The following is an 18798-nucleotide window of genomic DNA, read 5'->3' as shown; positions in this document are numbered from 1 at the left end:
TGTTGTGGTTTTTGGTGTTATTTTTAGCGGTTATTTTGCTTCTGTTGTCGTTTAAGCTGAATGGTGTTAATTTCATTTACGATCATGCATATATTCTGATTTATCTCATTTATGTATGCCGCCAGTCATTGTCGTTACTGGTTTTATGATAATTGCCTCTATTGATGTTGTTTTTATTTGTTGCTCCTCTTGATGCCACTGAATTGGTGCTGTTTAAAATGTTGACAGTCCGTTCGGGATAACAGCTGGTTGTTGATGGTTTTTTTTTTTCCACTGCTCAGAAAATGTCGTTCCTTGTTTGCTAAAGATATTCACAAGTATCCCACTGTCGTTGGTTTTTCCTGTTGTTACTGTTTTTGTTATTGTTGCTCTCCATCATCATCGTCTTAATTTCCCGCTTCTTCTTCTATTTGTTATCGTACTATAAAACATTTTGTTTACACATAACTCATCGGCGAAGAGTTTTCTGTCGCACCGTATGCGAAGCGATCTTCTTTGAAAAACATCCAAAGCCTTCCACGAAAGCAAAAAGACAGCCGCTTCAACACAAGTCTTCTCAATTGTTTATCAACGCAGGTATAAACCACAGGATTTAAAACAGCGTTTAGATACGCCAGCCACTTTGTGACACTCGCTCCGGTAGGATCCAATGTATAAAACGCAAAACAAACGCTCACAATAATAAACGGCGCCCAACAGCACAAAAAACTTCCAATTACAAAGGCAACAGTCTTAGCAGCTTTGAGGTGTCTCTTTATTTCTTTATGCCAGTGGTGATGATTGCTTTCTTCCTCTTCTCTACGGGACAGGCCACGTGTGTGTCGCATAGCAACGCGAAACATACTTCCGTAAGCTGCAATGATTATTAATGAGGGAAGAAGGAAGCTTGCACACATGACAAATATGGCGTAACCTGGAAAAGAAAAATTTTCATCATTGTTAACTGATTATCCTAGGTCATCCATTCATTCAGTCATCTGTTATTTTGTCGCTTAGCCATCAGGGGGTCTAGCCTCTCTGCCGTCTGTTCGTTCAGTATTTCAATCGTCTAAATGCTGGTTCTCAGATATCAGGAAAATCCTAGACGATCATGTAACTAAAAATGCTTCTGACCTTATATAAAATTAGTTCCCACGATTAATTAATATTTTGATACTTAATTTTTCCTGTGTTCGACAATAAACAATTAATTAACTAAACTCAACTATCTTTGTACTATAGTGTACAATGCAGTGTATTGTTTTCTTTTGTAGTTTTGAAGTATCTTTTTCCATAAATAAATTTTTGCAAACACGGTAAGCTTGTATAAATAAACCATTAAAGAAAAAAACAATTGAGAAAGGATGAAAAAATCTCGAATGGTGAAAAACAGTGGAATCCTTGTCGAGTATCTGAAAATTTCTCGACAGATGAAAACCAGCCTATAATCTTTGTAGACCCGGGCACAAAGTTGACACCGCTTATGTCTTTAAAAGGAGAAGAAGATGACGAAAAAGAGAGAAAAAACGGGGGGTGATCGCACTACTTACCACCTTTATATTTTCGGAGTGGTTTGATCAACAAGGCAACAGTCATGGAGTAGACCCAAATTCCTCCAATAATGTGCATCGCCCTTCGTGTAGTTATCGCCTGTACGTACGTGTAGGGCCTGGAAACTGCTATATAACGGTCCACACTAATTGACGTCAGGCTCAGAATGGAGGCTGTTCCGCACATGATGTCCACGTGTCTCCAAATCTCGACAAATGTCTCACCGAGAGTTAGAACAGCTGACTTACTGTCATACAGCAGAAAAATCAACCAGATAGGCATACTTATAACTGTAATGAAGATATCTGCTAGGCAAAGATTTATGATGAAATACCGTGTAATCCGCCTGGCAGAGCGCTGTTTATACACAGCTAAACAGACAAAAGTGTTTGCTATTAGGGCGCCTATGATCAGAAGGCAGATCAGTGAGGCGCTAACGAAAGATGCCACGGTCCCTTGTAAAATAGGCTCCAGAGGCTCGGTTCCCAAGGCAGCGGTGACGTTGGAAGTGTTAGAGACCGGAAGCTCCATGACAAAGACTCCAATGATTTTACTGCGCAATTTGTCCTCACTGGGAAGGTCACCCGGTAAATTTGCTCCTTGGAAAACGCTGAAAGCATGGAAAAAAATAGTTAATAGCTTGATAAGATGGGGAACGATCACAATTTATATCGTGAATAAGCTCATGAGATGGTTCCGGAAAAAAAAAAAAAAAGACTTTTTCAGGACCGAACGATATTTTCAATGCGGAGAATCTCTTCCAGCATCGATCCAACAATAATAAACTCGTTATCGGACGAGGGAAGCCTTGATACTGCCAACAGAGAAGTTTTCTGGTGTTATCCAGAAACGAATTTCTCACCAAAGAAACCTTGAATTTTTCTAATAAATCATGTTTAAGCTGATAGACGAATATGTCACGCCGGCCAATCAGAGCACGAGATTTACATTAATCACAACTATTCACCTCGTGGTGTTATCTAAGAGTTCGTTTTATGGATTTCATGTGTATTTTTCTTTATCTGATGTTTTACGAACGACGAAAATATTTTCGGAAGGTGCGCCGGTGGCTGCGATATGGAGAGGTCAAATTCTTGTCTCCTAAACTGAACCATGGTTGGTTATATCTATTGCATTTACGGTCGAGGAAAGTTATATTCTTATGCCTGAAACCTTGGTCTGGTTTGCTGTAGATGTCAGTTTGTTTTATGACGAAGGTTAAAATAACTTTACTAAACGAAACCGACGAAAGGAGTCATCTCATTACGTGACTCGATCCTATAAGTGTAGATTAACCGCACTCCAAGGCAACCGCTGATAAAAGTGAATAAGTCATTTACTGTACTTCAAAGACCCGATTACTACTTTAACAATTTTAAATGGTCTTTTCGTCCATTTGTATGAAACGATTAGTGCAAAGACGCACAAAACTTCATTAGTGAGTTTATGATTAAGTTACATATTGCAACCAGATCAGAAATACAGCTCATATCCATAAGTTTACATTTTAAAACCCTCGCATCGGACCTCCTTATTAGGAAAACACGCAAATCCGGCTTTCTCTTGGTTTTTATAAAACGGTTTCCGCCCAGAGACTTTGTATCGTCTCTTTCTGTTGAATCATGAAATGACAGCTCTCAGTCCGTCTCAAACAAAGTCGCAAACCACAATTGTCCCACGCACACTCGCCTTTCCTGTTTAAATAATTGCCCTTAACTCTCCATAATGCTGTGTCTTCATTTCAAAAAGTATATTTCTTGATACGCTCTTGTCTTTTGTCACTAAACTAGAACAACCGAAAATGTTCAAGTCGACGGAATCTAAAAGGAGCCTCCGTTCCGCTTCTCTACACTAGAAACAGTGCGTTTAATTAAGCAATGAAGATACGTTTTAAAATACTCCTTTTTCCAAAACCGCTCTCGTAAAACAGCTTTTCCGTCAGCGTTTTCAGGTGTTTTTAGTATAGATGATAAGAAAAAAAAGCATTAAAAACAATGTGCTTTTGATACCGTAAGTGCGAATAAGATTCCAAACTAAAAATGGTGAACACGCAAACAGCCAGTTTCCAATAACTAATAATCATATCACAAAGATGATAAGAAATCGCTTAATTCAAAATAATTGAGACATCTAAATGAAATAAGTGTACAGAAGCCAATCGCCACACGTAATTAAGCACTTGAAATCGGACTAGCATTCTACAGCAAGCAACTTTCTGTGAGATTCCTTTTCTTCTGACAGCGCTGTTTGGACTAGCTTTGAGGTCATTAAAAATGGAGTGACAATGAAAAGTGGAAAAAAATTTCAGAGCATTAGCATGGAATATGGCCAGAGGGGCCCAAGTCAATTATATCGTGACCGTAAGTTGTAATTTCCAATCAATTAGAGCAAACATTCCAGCCGAAAAGATTCTGGAGAACTATTATGTGCCTTAGCAAATCGAACCAAATTTGCACACTATGTCTGGTTTACCTCAAAATCCCCAACATTAACGCTATTAGCCTTATGTTGATATTTGCAAAGTATATGTTTTTTATAGAAATATTATCAGTGAATAAACCACACGCGATCACAGAACAGATTTTTGAGACGCCGAGTTTTCACAACAAGTTATAATTTTATCTCTGTATCTAAGCTATTAACTTAGGAAATCAGCCGTAAAATTTTAAGATAAAGAAGGAATTCGAGTTATAAAGAACTGGTTCAAGTTAAATGAGATGATGGACTTAAATTCCTGTTATTTTTGTTTCAGTGTGTCCGTTGCCAATGATAAATCTTCGCCTGAAAATCGTCGCGTTTCTCTACATGAAATACGCAAGCCAGTTCAGAATTCTGGCGATAGTGATGTCATGAAAGCAACTGATAAACGTCTATCTATAAAACATGCTTCTTAAGTTCTTAAAAATACCAAATATTACTTTTCCTTCTTACGCTGGTTACATTAACTCTCAACGTGAAATAAAACACTCGACTTATTTTGTCCCAGCGGCACAGATGAAGACATGTTTCACAAACAACTGATACGCTCACTTACCACTGGAAGCGCGTCCGTCCAAAATTTCTTCTTCCTTGACGAGATGTTAGTTTACAGACTATATTTTTCGTTAGCTACTTCAGTTAATGGGTTTCGTTCGCAATCGCGAATTCTATCTGTAACACGAAAGATCAACTGCCTTGATATGGACCCCGCTGTGCATTGCATTCGGAGGTAAATAATCTGTTTTGAATGTCTGACCTCAAGGAGGGATTTTGAAACTGAAATGATGCGGAAACTAGCTTACTAATCCCCTGAGGCTTGTTTTGCAAACCATCCTTAAAGTATCTTTAAACCTTTTGAAGAAGTAAAGACAATCGACTGATGAAGATAATGGTTGGTCGAGCTTGTAGATTATAGGGTCGTTTAATGCGTTTGTTTTTTTGGCTTGTGTCATAACTCGCTCATTCGCTTTTGTAAGTTGTCATCTCTGAAAGAGAAATCTTTAATGGATACACAACTGTCTGGATCACCGATGATTCCGAGAGAAGCGCTGATGACTGGCCTGAATTAGTTTCATCGCACTTGCCTCAAAGTTTGTATGTCTCTAGATGTATACTCTAAAAAAAATACTTAGAAGAACTTGCACTAAAAAGTTAGAAAAAGGTTTCTCTTTGCTCCCTTTAGGTGGCATTAAAAATTCTGTTTCGAAAATTGAATATTCAGGAGTGTGAAAAGTTTATCTGTTTTGGCTAATGCACACATGAGCAAGTAACACCCCTACTGTTCATTGTTTCACAGCAACGGTGTGAACAACGGATTAAAGAGACATAAATCGTAGAGCTGCGAAAGCACCCTATGTTGCAGTTGTGTGAAAACCTCACAATACTGGCGATAGAATTTTAATTATTATTACGCTGCTGGGATCAAACAGAGACGAAGAAACACCAACAGAGATGCTAGATTCCAGAAAATCACTTCCAATATTATTTGCAACTCATTAATATCAGTTTATTTTGTTACACGCATTTTCATTGACTTTGCGATCTTGAAGGTATTCGCCGCGTCTTGTAGTGTTTTAGTTCAGTGATGATGCTGCAAGTTATTCAAGGCGGCGGCTGATCTCACTGTAAGTTGATAGATTATCTTTCCTTATGTAATTGATCCGCCGTTCCACCTTGTTTTAGTTTTGATCTTTAGGCCACAGAGAATCGTTGATTAACGAATTCTAACTTTCCATCCTGAGCGCAACTTCAGAAGACCCGTCCACCTCATTTACCTGTGTTTGGAGGCTTTGAAGAACGAGGCATAACACAATAGACGCTATTCTTATTTAATGACATGTAAATGAGTGACCGGGTAATCTGAAGTTTAGCCTTTCCGCCTTTTGACTGGGATAAAGATAGGGTGTGAAATCGCCCAACCTTTGGCCCAACCCAAATGAGCTTACGTGGGATGCCAAGTTTTAAAATAAAGCAATCGAGCAGATTGGCTTACCGCTAATGCTGTTATTTAGTTGAATTTCTCGATTCATCATTCCATCTGTCTATTTTCCGGTTTCAAGGTCACTTTCTGATAGTGTAAGGTTTTCAGGTTACTTACAGATTTTCAAGGAAAACACGGAAAAAAAAAAAACAGATCTTCAAAGTTATAACTGGCGAACCTCGGCGGAACAACGAATACTGAGAACTTCAGAGTGTCGCGCGATGTAGCCCACCTGTAAAGGCAAAAAGAATCGATTTCCTTCATCAAAGAAGGAAAACAAGGAGAATGGATTTCCGTTTCTTCTTATACTGTGAACTGCAAATTCCTCATTCTTATGTAACGTTTCGTGGGTCGCCATTCTCTTTGTTTGTTTTCTAGTTTCCAGTTCCTTTTGTAACAAATAGGAATGAACAGCTTTAATTCAATATATATCTCGGGCCATTTCCTAGTTTTGAAGGAAAACACGGACAATCAAAATATAGCTTTTCAGAGCTTTCGCTGACCGACAGGTCACGCAAAAGATTTGGAAAATGTACTGAAGAGAAAAATAGAAGCTCTCTGACGATGTTAGAAAGGTTTTAATTTTCCGCTTCTTCCAAATCCTGGGAACTGAAACTTTTCTCTCTTTGTTTGCTTTGTAATTTCTATAGCCAGTCTTTTATTACAAGTTCCCGGAGATGACAGGCCTAAAGCAATGTCTTCATGTCATTTTTGCGATTTTCAAGGAAGACTCTCCAGAAAGTGGAACTGAGTGATCTCTAAAATTATAGCGGGCTGGGAGAATTACAAAATTAGGCTCAAAGGTAAAGCTTGCAATGGTTAAAGTTTTAAAGACAAAGACAGTACACTTCTGTTGACTTGTTTTTTCCGTGAACTACAAATTTTCAAAAAGGCTGGAACAAACTACAGTTTCGAAATGTGTGAAAGCGTTCCTTGCAGAAGTAAACCCTACTAATCCAGTGGGTGGAAATAAGGCCTCAAAAAAATCATTTCCACCTATTAGATAGGTAGGGTTTATTATTGCGAGGAACGCTTTCATACATTTCATGAAACCGTAGTACACATATATGATTTTCATATACTTAAAAATTCATTAAGCTACAGTTTCCTTCAAGAACATTTGAACTGAATCAACTTCGGATGTTTTCACTCTAGCGACGCGATGGCCGTGAATTTCCTCTTTTTTTACGAACATTTGATATAGCAATCTGTTATGTTCATAGTTGCTTTAAATCAGTTCCTACCAACTGATGACTGAAACCACAAGTACTTGAAAATAAAGTCGATGAAATCATTTGTTATTGAAAAATTTCTGTTTATTTTCTCTTGCCTCAAGACAAAGAAATTTTCTGGACGACTCAGGGTTCAATTATCCCACAAAATACATTAGATGTGTACCTTTGTGGTAAAAACTATCTCTCCTACCCTTATGGATCGAGAGATCTGTTTGAGTCAGTACATGATGTGGCTGATTTCAATCTTTTCTCACTTAAAGACTTCTCAGATGACATTATACATGATCACGGAATCATTGACCTCCATGGTTAAGTCGAAGAACCACAATACCACTGAAATTTATGGGGAAAGATTAATTTCTTGCAGTGCGGCGCGAATCAAAGTCGCTTTATTTCAATTTTTGAGTTGCCGACCCCCTCACTGACTTGCGCGTGGCTTTTGATAAATTATTTTCGTATATTTCGTAAATTAGCTCCCTTGACACAAAATTTGGTTGAGCTTTATGTTGAGGTACGAAACTCCACAGCATTTTTAGTCATCCAGAAAGAGAGAAATTGCAATAGATTGATCATTCTTTGCGTATGAAAACGAAACGCGCCATCGGAACAACATGGCCATCTTCCAAGCTGAATTCGAAGTTGCAATCACCGGAACCGAGACCGATTGGGTCTCGGCAGTAATGTGTATAATAGCAAGATATATATAGATAGTGCGACTGGTGAGAAGACCAAGAATCCTCCAAAATATTAAAAAAAAAACTTCATTTTCAAGCAACGTGAAATATAAAACTCGTAGTCTTCTGCATCAAATTGAACTAGTTGCGATAATTGCCTCCAGTGGTCAGCTAATCAAATTTAAGGCCGGTCAATAATAAACTACTGTTCGGTATCATTCTCCAATTTTTTAAATGTAAACCAAACTGAGTTTATCGACGTGCAGCTATGAAGAGCATTGTCTGAAAAGCACTCCATGCGACTGAGTACGGTGATGCGGTTCATTAAAACTGTATCAACTATTTGAAAGAAGGGAGGTCTTTCTCTCTGCGCAGTTGAATTCAATTCGCAATTAAGGAGAAAGATAAGCCCGTTTAAATAACTAAAATAATGAAGAGGGTAACCTGTTTTTTTCCTAACTTGTTTTTGCATCATAAAACGATCTCTTACCCGCTGTGGTGCCGATGTTCTTGTAGCTTTTATTGAACCGGTGTCAGCACGTGCGCCAGAGTGAACTATCCGCACTCAGTATTGCCGGCAGTTTGAAGCCTCCCTAATTTGTTGTGGGCTCACAAATACAACTCTTTGTTGATAAACTATTGAAAAATATATGTCGTTCTTTTAATTTCCCACTGGCAAATTTCCTTTTACGACTTTAATATCATTCTGAGAATATTGTTTTCTCTAAAAGACAAAAGAAGCTAGGAGTCAATTGCCCCCAAGGCGTTCAAATTTTATTTGAATTACAAAAATTTGGATAATATTCATTGCAGCACTGTGAGCACGTCGGAAGTTTTCCTTTTTATTTATGAATACAATTTCTGTTGCTTTGAATTAGAGCATTTTATTTTATCTTATCGTTACTGTACTTAAGTTCTTCTTTCTAACCACGAGTGAGGTATTTCTTTGGTTTCTCCGCTCTCATGTAAAAAAAATATTCATTTTTTATTTTCCCGTTTTGACAACAGACTATTAGTTCGCCACGACAACTGTTAAAAGTAAATCAGACTAAAAATTTTACCTGAGGCGTTCAAATGAGCCGCAATGTCGGAAAGTATCGTAGGTTAGGTCTCAGTCAAATTGAAAGCAGCATTTTTGAAAAATTCAATTTTTGTATAATGCTGACAGGGGCCAATTGTAGGCAATTGTTTTGAAGAGGGAGGCTACAAACTTTAAAATGTTCCTCAGGCTTCAATATGAATCCATTACAAGTACCCATCAAAGAGGAAACCACGAGTTTAAAAACAAATCTCAAATCAGAAAGAGAGCATCAGTTTTCCATTAGCTTTGTAAGCTACAATGTTACCATAGCAACCATGACCTTTTCAATTTTTCTCAATGTCAAATATGAAATTTAAGTTCGCGACAGTCGCAGCCCTTGCTGTGTAAATTAAAACTTTCTGATAGTATCTCGCACTCTTATGCCACACAGTCAAAGTGATAATTGATAAATAGATTTAAATAAATGAATTGATAAATTAGTGAATTAGGGTGGTTCCTCAAACATACTTGAGTTTAAGATCTAAAAATGTCGTTTGAAGAAAGGGCCATTCACTACATCTGCTATAAAACTTAATCTTCAAAATTCTTAGATGATGGTTGGGAATTTATGATACTATAAAAATGTATGGATGATATCTTTACCAACAAATTTCTGTTGTATGATGTGTTTTGTAAACGAATGCTCGTCTTCCCAAAAGTTTTTACTTCGACTCGGATAAGTCTTAAACATGGTCTCTTAAAAGACTGCATGATTTGTCATTTCACAACAAGACACGAGTGACTCACCCTTTCATTTAACTTATGTGCAGAATCCATGTAAATGAAAATCTGACTCGCGAATATTATTCTAAACTATTAGCTATTACCACCTTTGTCGGGCAATGATAAAACTGCGTAATTTTTTCCCCCAAATATCATAACTGAATTTTGAATTTTAACATGACTTACATGGGAAAAAACAGGATTGTTTGACATCCAGCTCTCGTGCATTATGCAGGTTCAGTAGATTAAAATGTCCCCCACTGTCGATTCTTGCCCGCTTTTTTATCTCGCCGCGCACGGAAGTGTGCCAACTGACTCATGCCTATCTCAGAAGAGGCCACAAATGCTGTTTGGTTCCACCAAGCTAATGAATCATTTCATAATAAAAAATAATGAAAGAAAGATTTAAGGTGAAAAACACAAACAACAGACGAACAAACGAAAAAAAAAGGTTAATACTGAGTTCAACTTAGAGAGAAAAAAAAAAGAAAAGGATAATAACACATGATCAACGGACAAACAACGACATTTGCCGTGAACAAAAACTGATAAAACTGTCAAAATCTCCTGACTTGTTTTGAAGCGAGGGTAATGATTTACAAAAGAATTTGATCCACACGAAACCACTGTTCAAAACTGGGCTTTCCGAACGTGTCCAACGTTAGCTTTTAAAAACGAATTCATTTTCGAAAGTACTGAAGAATAATGTATCATTCCAAATAAAGCCTATCACAATGTTTATAAAAAGCTTTGGCAGGAATGAATTCAATTCGAAAACAATAGGATGATCAAGGTGCAATTGTTGGAGTGACTAAAACCTGTCGAACTAGCTAGCGACTACTCCTGAATGAAGTGAAGTTGTTTCAAACATATACTCATTATCCAGACATTTAAGCGCATCCTACAATTTGGCTCGATTCAGATATCAAGTACTTCCTTTGAAATGATACGTGCCATGTGTTGGAGGCGGGCTTTGGAGCCTCTTAGAAACCGCTAAACTGTAGGACTGAAAATACATCCAAAACCGCAAAAAAATTCGATCAAACCGAAAACCGCATGCAAAACCGATAAATTTTCACATCCCAGTTATCAAAACCCTAATCGATCTGTTACAGCGGAGACAAGTGGAGCATAAAGAGGTTTCGCGGTTATTCGAGATCAGTGGGGGCACATAACTGCCGCTCAGATCGAAGAGAAACCCAAGTAGGAAGAAACATAAGCCACGTGCACATCGCATACCAAATCCAAAAATACATTAGTATTTTGACGAAAACTGAAAACCAGATTCTAAAAAACGGGAAGTCTGTAAACTGCAATGAACACCACAACCGAAAAACCTATCTGAAATATACCAAAAACCGCAAAACCAAAAATTCCAATGTCCCCCCCCCCACCCCCTCCTATTCTATTGTCACTGTTTTCTAAATTATTATAAGCAAAAAAATAAACTGCATTAGTGCCACACTTACAATAGTTTAGGCCCTAGTTGTTGAAAGGTTGGATAGTGCTATCAACTGGATTAATCTCCAGCGGATAGCGTAGTGCATTTTGCTATCACTTATCCGCTGGACAGCGATTTATCTGTTGGATAACGTTATCTATCTATTATACAAATGGAGCTAGATTTCCTTGGTAGTCGTTGTTTGTTCTCGTCACGCAGGGCCTTCCCTCCACCTGTTGCGCGCGTCACGAGACCAAACAAATAAGATTACGCTCGCCTGCGACCATAGCTCGTGATTAGCATTTGGTCACACGGGTTTATTCGTCCGTGGGAACCTTCCTGCCGATTCACTGCACTATATTTTGCAATGAGGCACAAGGGAGTAAACTGATTAGTAATGAAACGCCCAAAGCATACATATATCTTATTAGACGTTTTATTGTGTAGTATCGCTGAGTATTTTTGCGAGTGCCGTATTTTGACGAGCCCGTAGGGCGAGCCAAGAGACAAATAGTGGGTAAAAATACTCAGCGATACTACACACACACAAAAAAACGTCTAATAAGCTATTTATTATCCAACACGCCAAATTGTTATTTCAGTGCGGGCGAATTTCGCTGATATCTATTTACTGAGAGCGCGTGACAGAAGTATGCGAAACGGAACGGAATTGGCGCGTTGTCGTGGTGCTGTTTCTATTTTCTTCAATAAATGAAGAAATTTCCTGGTTTTCTAGCTTTTTTTTCTTCGTTTGATTTATCTAATAAACTTGGATCTTTATTTGCCGGCCATTCCGACTTTTCCTGGTCAGAAATATGACTCAAATTGTCCGCCATTTTTTTTCGTAACTTCAATCTAATTCTTCGCTTACGCGATGCGAGAGAATCTGTCTAACTGGTTCTCTGGAGTACAAATACTGAGTGATATTTGTACTTCTCTATATATGGCGTTATTTGTACTCTACGGAGTGTAGCTGGATAATAAATATATCTTATTAGACGTTTTGTTGTGTAATATCGCTGGGTATTTTTACGAGTTGTGCCGTATTTTGACGAGCCCGTAGGGCGAGTCAAAATACAAATAAGGAGTAAAAATACTCAGCGATACTACACAACAAAACGTCTAATAAGTTATTTATTTTTCAACACGCCAAAATGTTATTTCAGTGCGGGCGAATTTCGCGGATATTTATTTATTGGGAGTGCGTGACAGAAGTATGCGAAGCGGAACGGAATTGGCAGGTTGCCGTCTTGCTGTTTCTTTTTCCTTCAAAAAATGAAGAAATTTTCCAGGTCGTCTAGCTGTTTTTCTTCGTTAGATTCACCTAATAAACTTGGATGTATATTTGCCAGCCATCCTGAATCTTCGTGGTCGGAAATATGATTCAAATTGTCCACCATTTTTTATTTCGTAACTGCAGATGCGAGAAAACCTGTTTAACCGGTACTCTACAGTACAAATACCGCGTGATATTTGTAATAAAGCCCTATATTGAAGATGTGTGTCACCAAACATATGCTTACTGCCGTTCCTTCGTCAGAAACAAAACTAAAATTATCCAGTCACTGCGAGTTACCCAAAAAATATTCCTCCACATTATTTTGCCGTTTGAAAAGCAAACCGAAACTCTATTTTGTCTCCATTAGTTTCTAACCACAGATATTTCGCGTTCTCCGTTCTTCGAAAAACAAGTGACAATGCATTAAACGATGCCGGAAAAGTGACACACTTCAAAGGTTTGCAAAACGTTGTATTTGGCGATGACAAATGCTTCTTCAACGGCGTAAATGATGTTTCAATAAACCTCATTTAGGAACCGTGAAAGCCTCGTTTACACTGCACAAAAGGTTTTTTAATGATAGTGATTTTTAATTTTTCTCGGCTTTGGCAAGACTTGCCTGGCCGATGTTTATATTTTATTACACACGTACACTACAGTCTTTTGATATTCACCCGTTGTCCAAAATTTTTTTTGTTTTCGATAGAGAGGTGGGCAGGCAAGCTTAAAGATATAAACATCTAACCTGTTGACTTCTATCGAAACTCGCATTTTTTGTCGGCACCATATTTCGCAATGAGGCACAAGGGAATAGAATAGATTGATTAGCAAGGAATCGCTTAAAGCACTGATATAGTTCTATATTGAGGGTGTCTGTCACCGAACAGTAAGAGCAAATATACCTGGTCATTCATCTTTTGGATAAGTACCCATGAAAATCTTACGCAAATATATTTAGTTTGATACTTAAGGCAATTACCAAGAGCTACCAGAAACTTTTTTTTTAAGTACCTTTTTTCCATTTGCTTCTCTTAGAAAGAAAAATGACAATTCCGAGCACATTCTTGGTAATTATCCAAAAGGAGAAAACAGTAAAATTGCAAATGGCGTTGACTGAAAAACAGTTACTTTGAATGTTTTGAATGCAAATGTAAACGCAGAATTTGAAAATGGAATCCGCCCTTATCTATATATAGATGTAGCGATCCTCACCATAATGCATTAAAGAAAAGCCGTTTCAGTAGATGTTCTTTTAAAAGTACGTGCATCTTAAGTGATGCACCTTTAAACGAATATTTCTTTACGTTCATCGGCTGTGAACTGGAAATCGGACAAGCTTCAAAGAAAGCGAATATATACAGACCTACAGATAATGTGTGTTTTTAAAATAGTATTCTGGTTTATAGTGACAAGTGTCTTGTGCAATTACGCTTGCATGCAAGCGATCGTTCTTCTGCTCTTGGCTTTTTATTTAAGTGTTTTATTGTCTTCTGTCAGGAGCATGCGACAATTAAAGCTTAAAGATTTTTTTCATATTGGGGAAAGCGAAAGCGCCTTCGCGACGAAATGACACTGGGATAACGCTGTGAATATATGTGAAATTTGTTATATCGTTGATTCTAAGTACTTATGAAAGTGCGGACTGCGAAATGTTCTGAATGACTCCTAGCATGTACGACTTAATTAGGTTGAAGTTTAAAATAAATGAAAGTGATGTTAATGGTTGTTTATATCGGCAGTAGGTCGTATTTGTCTACATATTGGCGTTAGAGAAAAGTCGGCGCCCCTCAGGCGGCAATCAACGGTTCTTTTTCTCTCTTTCTTTTATTAAATCTGAAATTTTTTAGTATTCCGTGCCGACCTCTCTTGTAAATTCATCCATTTTTTTTTTTATATTTACTTTGCTTATTTTTCCCGAAGTCAAAATCGAATGTGGCTTTACCAAAACAAAAACTTAAGAGCTCAACTGTCCTGATCTCAGCTTGTTATTAGGGATTATAATAAAGAATGAGATAAACCAAGGATTTAGTATTACTCGAACGGGTAATATGAATCGCGTAAGTTACCATGGCAACTATGAAAAGAACAAATGAGAGGTTTTAAAACGTACAAATGATTATTATTTACAAACTGGCCTATACTCTGATGAAGTCATGCACTCTTCCAAATTTCACCGGCTATACTTTCTGCTAAAAAAACACTCGATGTATTCAGCTTAGTTCTTAAAACCCACAGCTCATCAACTTGCCTTGATTTACTATGGCCGGTATCGGTGTCAAAGAAATGGTCATCAATTATTCTCCAAGGTGTAGCGAACAGTACTTGCTAATTACTTCCAAACTAGGCAATCAGCGCGCGTGAAAAGTACTCTTCACTTGTGTGTTCGGTACTAAACAACGATATCTTAGGGAAACGTAAAGTAAACGTAAAGATCTAAATCCTATTTAAATAGACCGGCCTTTAACTTAAAGCCCATCGCCACTTAAGAGTTCAGCGCAAGCTACAAGCTTGGCGCATTAGCATTATTCCTGGTGCTCAGTTTTCGCTAGCGTCCTTGACTGATGCATGGAAAGAGGCTCTGTTAGGACTTTCATTATAACTCATGATCCATTACCGAGTGCGACGGTAAACTAGGCAATTGTAACAATCAAAAGGAGCTGTAAGGCGAACACACACAAGAGAGATTGCTTTTTTAGGCGGCGATAGCTAGGCTGTTCGCAACCAGCTTTTATTACTGACCACTGCACTCTATATAAGAATCAGTGTCCCTCCCTCAAACAATTAAAACGACTGCGGCCAGTTAAGCATTAGTCAAGCTTAAGCGACTCGATAAAGTTCGGGGTTGTTACACTATAGGCGACATTATACCGGGTAAAGTTGGTAAGTGTTTAGGAAAATTTGTTTAGCTTTTATCCAGAGAAGTGGATTAGAGATTATGTTTATGTGTAGATAAGGAGTAACGAGATAATGGCTTAAGATGAGAAGGATTCATGGCAGCCTTTACGCTTGCTTTTCTAAAGAAACTGTGATGCTGTGTCGGTGGGAATAACAAGGTAATCCGGGTTTATCAGCTGAGTTGATAATGTAAACTGGTGAAAGAATTTCAAAGCTGACGTTTCGAGCATTAGCGCTCGGTCATGAGAGTGAACTCACGAAGCTCTGACGAAGGGCTAACGCTCGAAATGTCAGCTTTGAAACTTTTTAAGGTGGCCCTAATTTACATTATCAACTCAGTTGATAAAACCAAATTATCATATCGGGTAGCTCGTTTAATTAACAACTGCAGCGAAGGCAAAGTGCTCGTGAAACATTGCCCACCTATTGTATGTGAGTAGGTATTAAAATATCAGAGCTGCAGAGGTTAAGAGAGCATTACTTATGCATGATTATGTAATTAAAAACCAACGTAGCAATTATGGCGACCACATCTGAATAGCTGATCACTTAGTTGAGTTTTGATTGTTTTGAATATTAGTTATTTAATCGGTGGTATTGTGTTTTCGCACAAGGTGATAAAATTCAATTAGCAGCGAAATCATTCTCAAACTTTGGAGTAGACCGTTGAACTCCAAAAATAAAAGTGACATTTGTGGAATTAACAAAATCAACTCTCTTGATTAAGCTTTAATCAACAGCATTCTGAGTCCACACGACTGAGTAGACATCTCGCAACTTATTGCTTCTCCAAGAGGTTGCAATCGCTAGAAAGCATATAAATATTTCCGTTTAATTCAGCTTTCCTTGGTATTTTTGAATCACTTATCAGTCCATACATCCTTCAAACATTGTTCGATAAATCAGTCTAATTTAATTATGGAGTGTAGAGTTAAACAACAATGATATGATTCGCATGTCAAACAGATAAAACACTGCGAAAAGTTTATCTTGGTAGGGATTTCGAATGAATAATAGCATTTCAGGGATACAAAGTTTCCTCATTTATTTATCAAATTTTCCGCAGACAGGTCTGTTTCCTTAACAGCGAGATGAAAAAAGATGAACGATGTTTCCTTAAGAAGCTAGCTCATCATATACATGCATGCAACTAAAGCACGATATTTGCTACCCTACTTATAGAAGGTGTGAAAGGGGTCATCTACGAGCACGATTTCCTTCACAAGCAGCTTTGCCTTAACAAGCGTTCAATTGACAAGTTTTCTCAGTCGATGTTATGGTGAAGGCGTTACCTTGAACAAAAATATTTGTTAAGGAAGACTTTGGGAGTGTAAATACGGTCTTTGTACGAAGCCTTGGGATTACCATCCGTAAGATAAACATTGACAAGGCGACACGAATCAACGATTAACTTAATTTTTTTTTCAGTTAAGAAAAACTTTGAAATATTTAGGTAAAGTATTTGATTGCTTGCAGTAAAAAAAAAAAAAATAATAAAACTACACACATAAGCAGACGAGTTTAATGATTTAAAAAACCGCTGAAACAGTGCACGAAAGATTAACAATGATCTACCTTCTTTTCCTTCATGGTGATCGAGTTACTTTCGACCTCTGCAATTGAAGCTAAGCCGGACATCTTGTACCTTATACGTGCACGTAAATATAATGCGAAGAAAAACATTTGCGAAACAGGTGGTAATATCTCTCGGACTTTAATAAGCTAGCTTTTATCAGACCGTTTGAAACCGTATACAACGGACTGAACAAAGCTGGAGGAAGTATGACTGAAAACGAGAAATAAAATTGATTTTAAAACCACTATTTGAACTTTTTTATCTGCCCAACTGATATCTATCTAGCAAGCATATTTATATATCTGTAATGTTGAGTTAACTAAATTAACTATCATTTTTATCTTACCGTACGCTGAACACGGCTTTAGTTAACAAAAACTCAATTCCAGACGATTTGTGGAACCGGCGAGTCTTTCAAAGCACTGTACTGGAATAAAAGCACACTCTTGAGGACTGATCAAATAAAGATGATTAACGTAAGGTTTTATGGAACAAAAAGGGTGCGACAAGCATGACAACGGTCATGAATAGAGCAGCAATTACTGGCGTCAAACCTGCAAATGGTAATTAGCTGAGGACTGCACAATTTAATCCTTTTTTGTTTCTACTCGCAGTGAAAACATGTTTATTCAACCATTGCTTATAGGTGTTATGCCAAGTTGAAAGGCTGGAATAGAACAGTCAAAACACTGCCTCTACTGACTTAGCGTTCATTTTTTCCTAACTGTCGCTTCAAACTCTAGCATCAGCTTTTGTCTGGGCCTTTTTCGTTATTTTTCAGGTGATCAACGATACAGTATACTGATATGCCGTACATTTTTTTCCAATATTGTTTCCCTTTTTGCGTTGATGTGTTACAAAAATGTATTCTACGATAAATTCAAATTTTTAATTGCTGTCACACAATTTGTTTTCGGCGTGTTTCTTTCCACCTCTATGACTCAATGTCGAGCAATGGCGGGATAAACGTTTTCCCCAATTTGACTGGTCAGAGTTTGTTCCGACAACGAGACAACGGCATTTCTTTTAAGTAATACTAACACACCTTTTAACTACTTTTTCGGGCTGCAGTCCTTATGATGAAAAAATACCGGACAGAACACGCTAATTATTGTCCAAAATGGCCACGTGATCTCTGGAATTATAAGTATGGGGGTAGCGTTGCTAAGCAGTTCTGTACGTGATTGTAACTTAAAGTTCTTTTTAGCGATTTTTTTTTCAGTTATGAAGTGACATCAACAGCTTTACTGCGTATTCAAGTGTGAATAGCCATCTGGCTACCCTCCAAAAGGGTATTTGTTTTAGCAATCAGTATTCTATCATGTATACACACTAGTGTCCGTAATTAACACACGGGCCGGTGCTAAATACATCGACACCTAATCGTACGTTTGTAGTCTTTGCTCACCGATTTGGATTTGTGGAGCAGTCAGTGGTCGATTTTGAATGGAGCCTAATTATTGTCTAGAGCCTAATAGTATAATAACAAGCTCAGTAGCCATTCAAAAGTCAAGAATGAATGGATCCGTTAATTAATCGATTCCATTTCTCTAGCTGGGGACACGTTGTATGACTTACACGACAAGTAGTCCCAATCAAGGCTAGGCTACTAGGCAGACATTACCCATAATGCTAGTCCTCTTTCCTGGGGAAGCAATGGCCGATAAGTGAGTGAGGATTAAGAAGCAGACTTTATCCGTTCCATCGGCATTGCTGTTGAACGTCCAAAACCTTATGTTCATGAGGGAATTGTTTTTTATAAGCTGTTCTTTGATTTTATTGGGTTACATTTTTGAGAAAACCATTTAAAGGGCGCGATGATGAGTCATGATCTTGTCATGTTTGGTCCCTCGAACCTAGAGATTCGTCACGAGAAAAATCGCTATTTTTAAATTTTGTAGAGCA

General features: G+C 37.8%; 2 protein-coding genes across 5 annotated transcripts in view; one reads left to right on the top strand and one right to left on the bottom strand.

The window, feature by feature from the left end:
* Positions 1-296: 296 nt before the first annotated feature.
* Positions 297-10022, bottom strand: LOC111328628 (alpha-1A adrenergic receptor). 3 transcript variants are annotated; one of them, XM_022933103.2, is made up of 3 exons: positions 9889-10022; positions 1530-2140; positions 297-913 (listed from the first exon to the last, which is right to left on the bottom strand). In XM_022933103.2, exons 2-3 carry the CDS (start codon positions 2059-2061, stop codon positions 438-440), a joined length of 1008 nt encoding a protein of 335 aa, XP_022788838.1. In that variant the 5' UTR covers positions 2062-2140; positions 9889-10022; the 3' UTR covers positions 297-437. The 3 variants fall into 3 exon arrangements, with proteins under 3 accessions (XP_022788838.1, XP_088604470.1, XP_088604469.1); XM_088748344.1 differs by lacking the exon at positions 9889-10022 and adding an exon at positions 8389-8519; XM_088748343.1 differs by lacking the exon at positions 9889-10022 and adding an exon at positions 4565-4704.
* An 8414-nt stretch (positions 10023-18436) lies between these two features.
* The window catches only part of LOC111328629 (large ribosomal subunit protein uL30), a 3770-nt gene continuing 3408 nt past the window's right edge, over positions 18437-18798 (top strand). The window contains exon 1 of one of the 2 annotated variants that reach the window (XM_022933105.2): positions 18437-18560. In XM_022933105.2, coding sequence (XP_022788840.2) covers positions 18523-18560 — 38 coding nt within the window. In that variant the 5' untranslated portion in view covers positions 18437-18522. Of the gene's footprint in view, positions 18561-18612; positions 18639-18798 lie in introns of those variants that run through there. The other variant, XM_088748346.1, reaches the window with a different exon arrangement.

The sequence above is a fragment of the Stylophora pistillata genome, chromosome 2 (genome assembly GCF_964205215.1).
Source record: "Stylophora pistillata chromosome 2, jaStyPist1.2, whole genome shotgun sequence".
Classification (NCBI taxonomy): domain Eukaryota; kingdom Metazoa; phylum Cnidaria; class Anthozoa; order Scleractinia; family Pocilloporidae; genus Stylophora; species Stylophora pistillata.
This window is presented reverse-complemented; position numbering and strand designations above follow the sequence as displayed.

Coding starts and splice junctions, on each gene's coding strand:
- LOC111328628 (XM_022933103.2), bottom strand. CDS start 2,061: ATGGAGCTTCCGGTCTCTAACACTTCCAACGTCACCGCTGCCTTGGGA. Junction 914..1,529: donor ACTCCGAAAATATAAAGGTG/GTAAGTAGTGCG, acceptor TTTCTTTTCCAG/GTTACGCCATATTTGTCATG.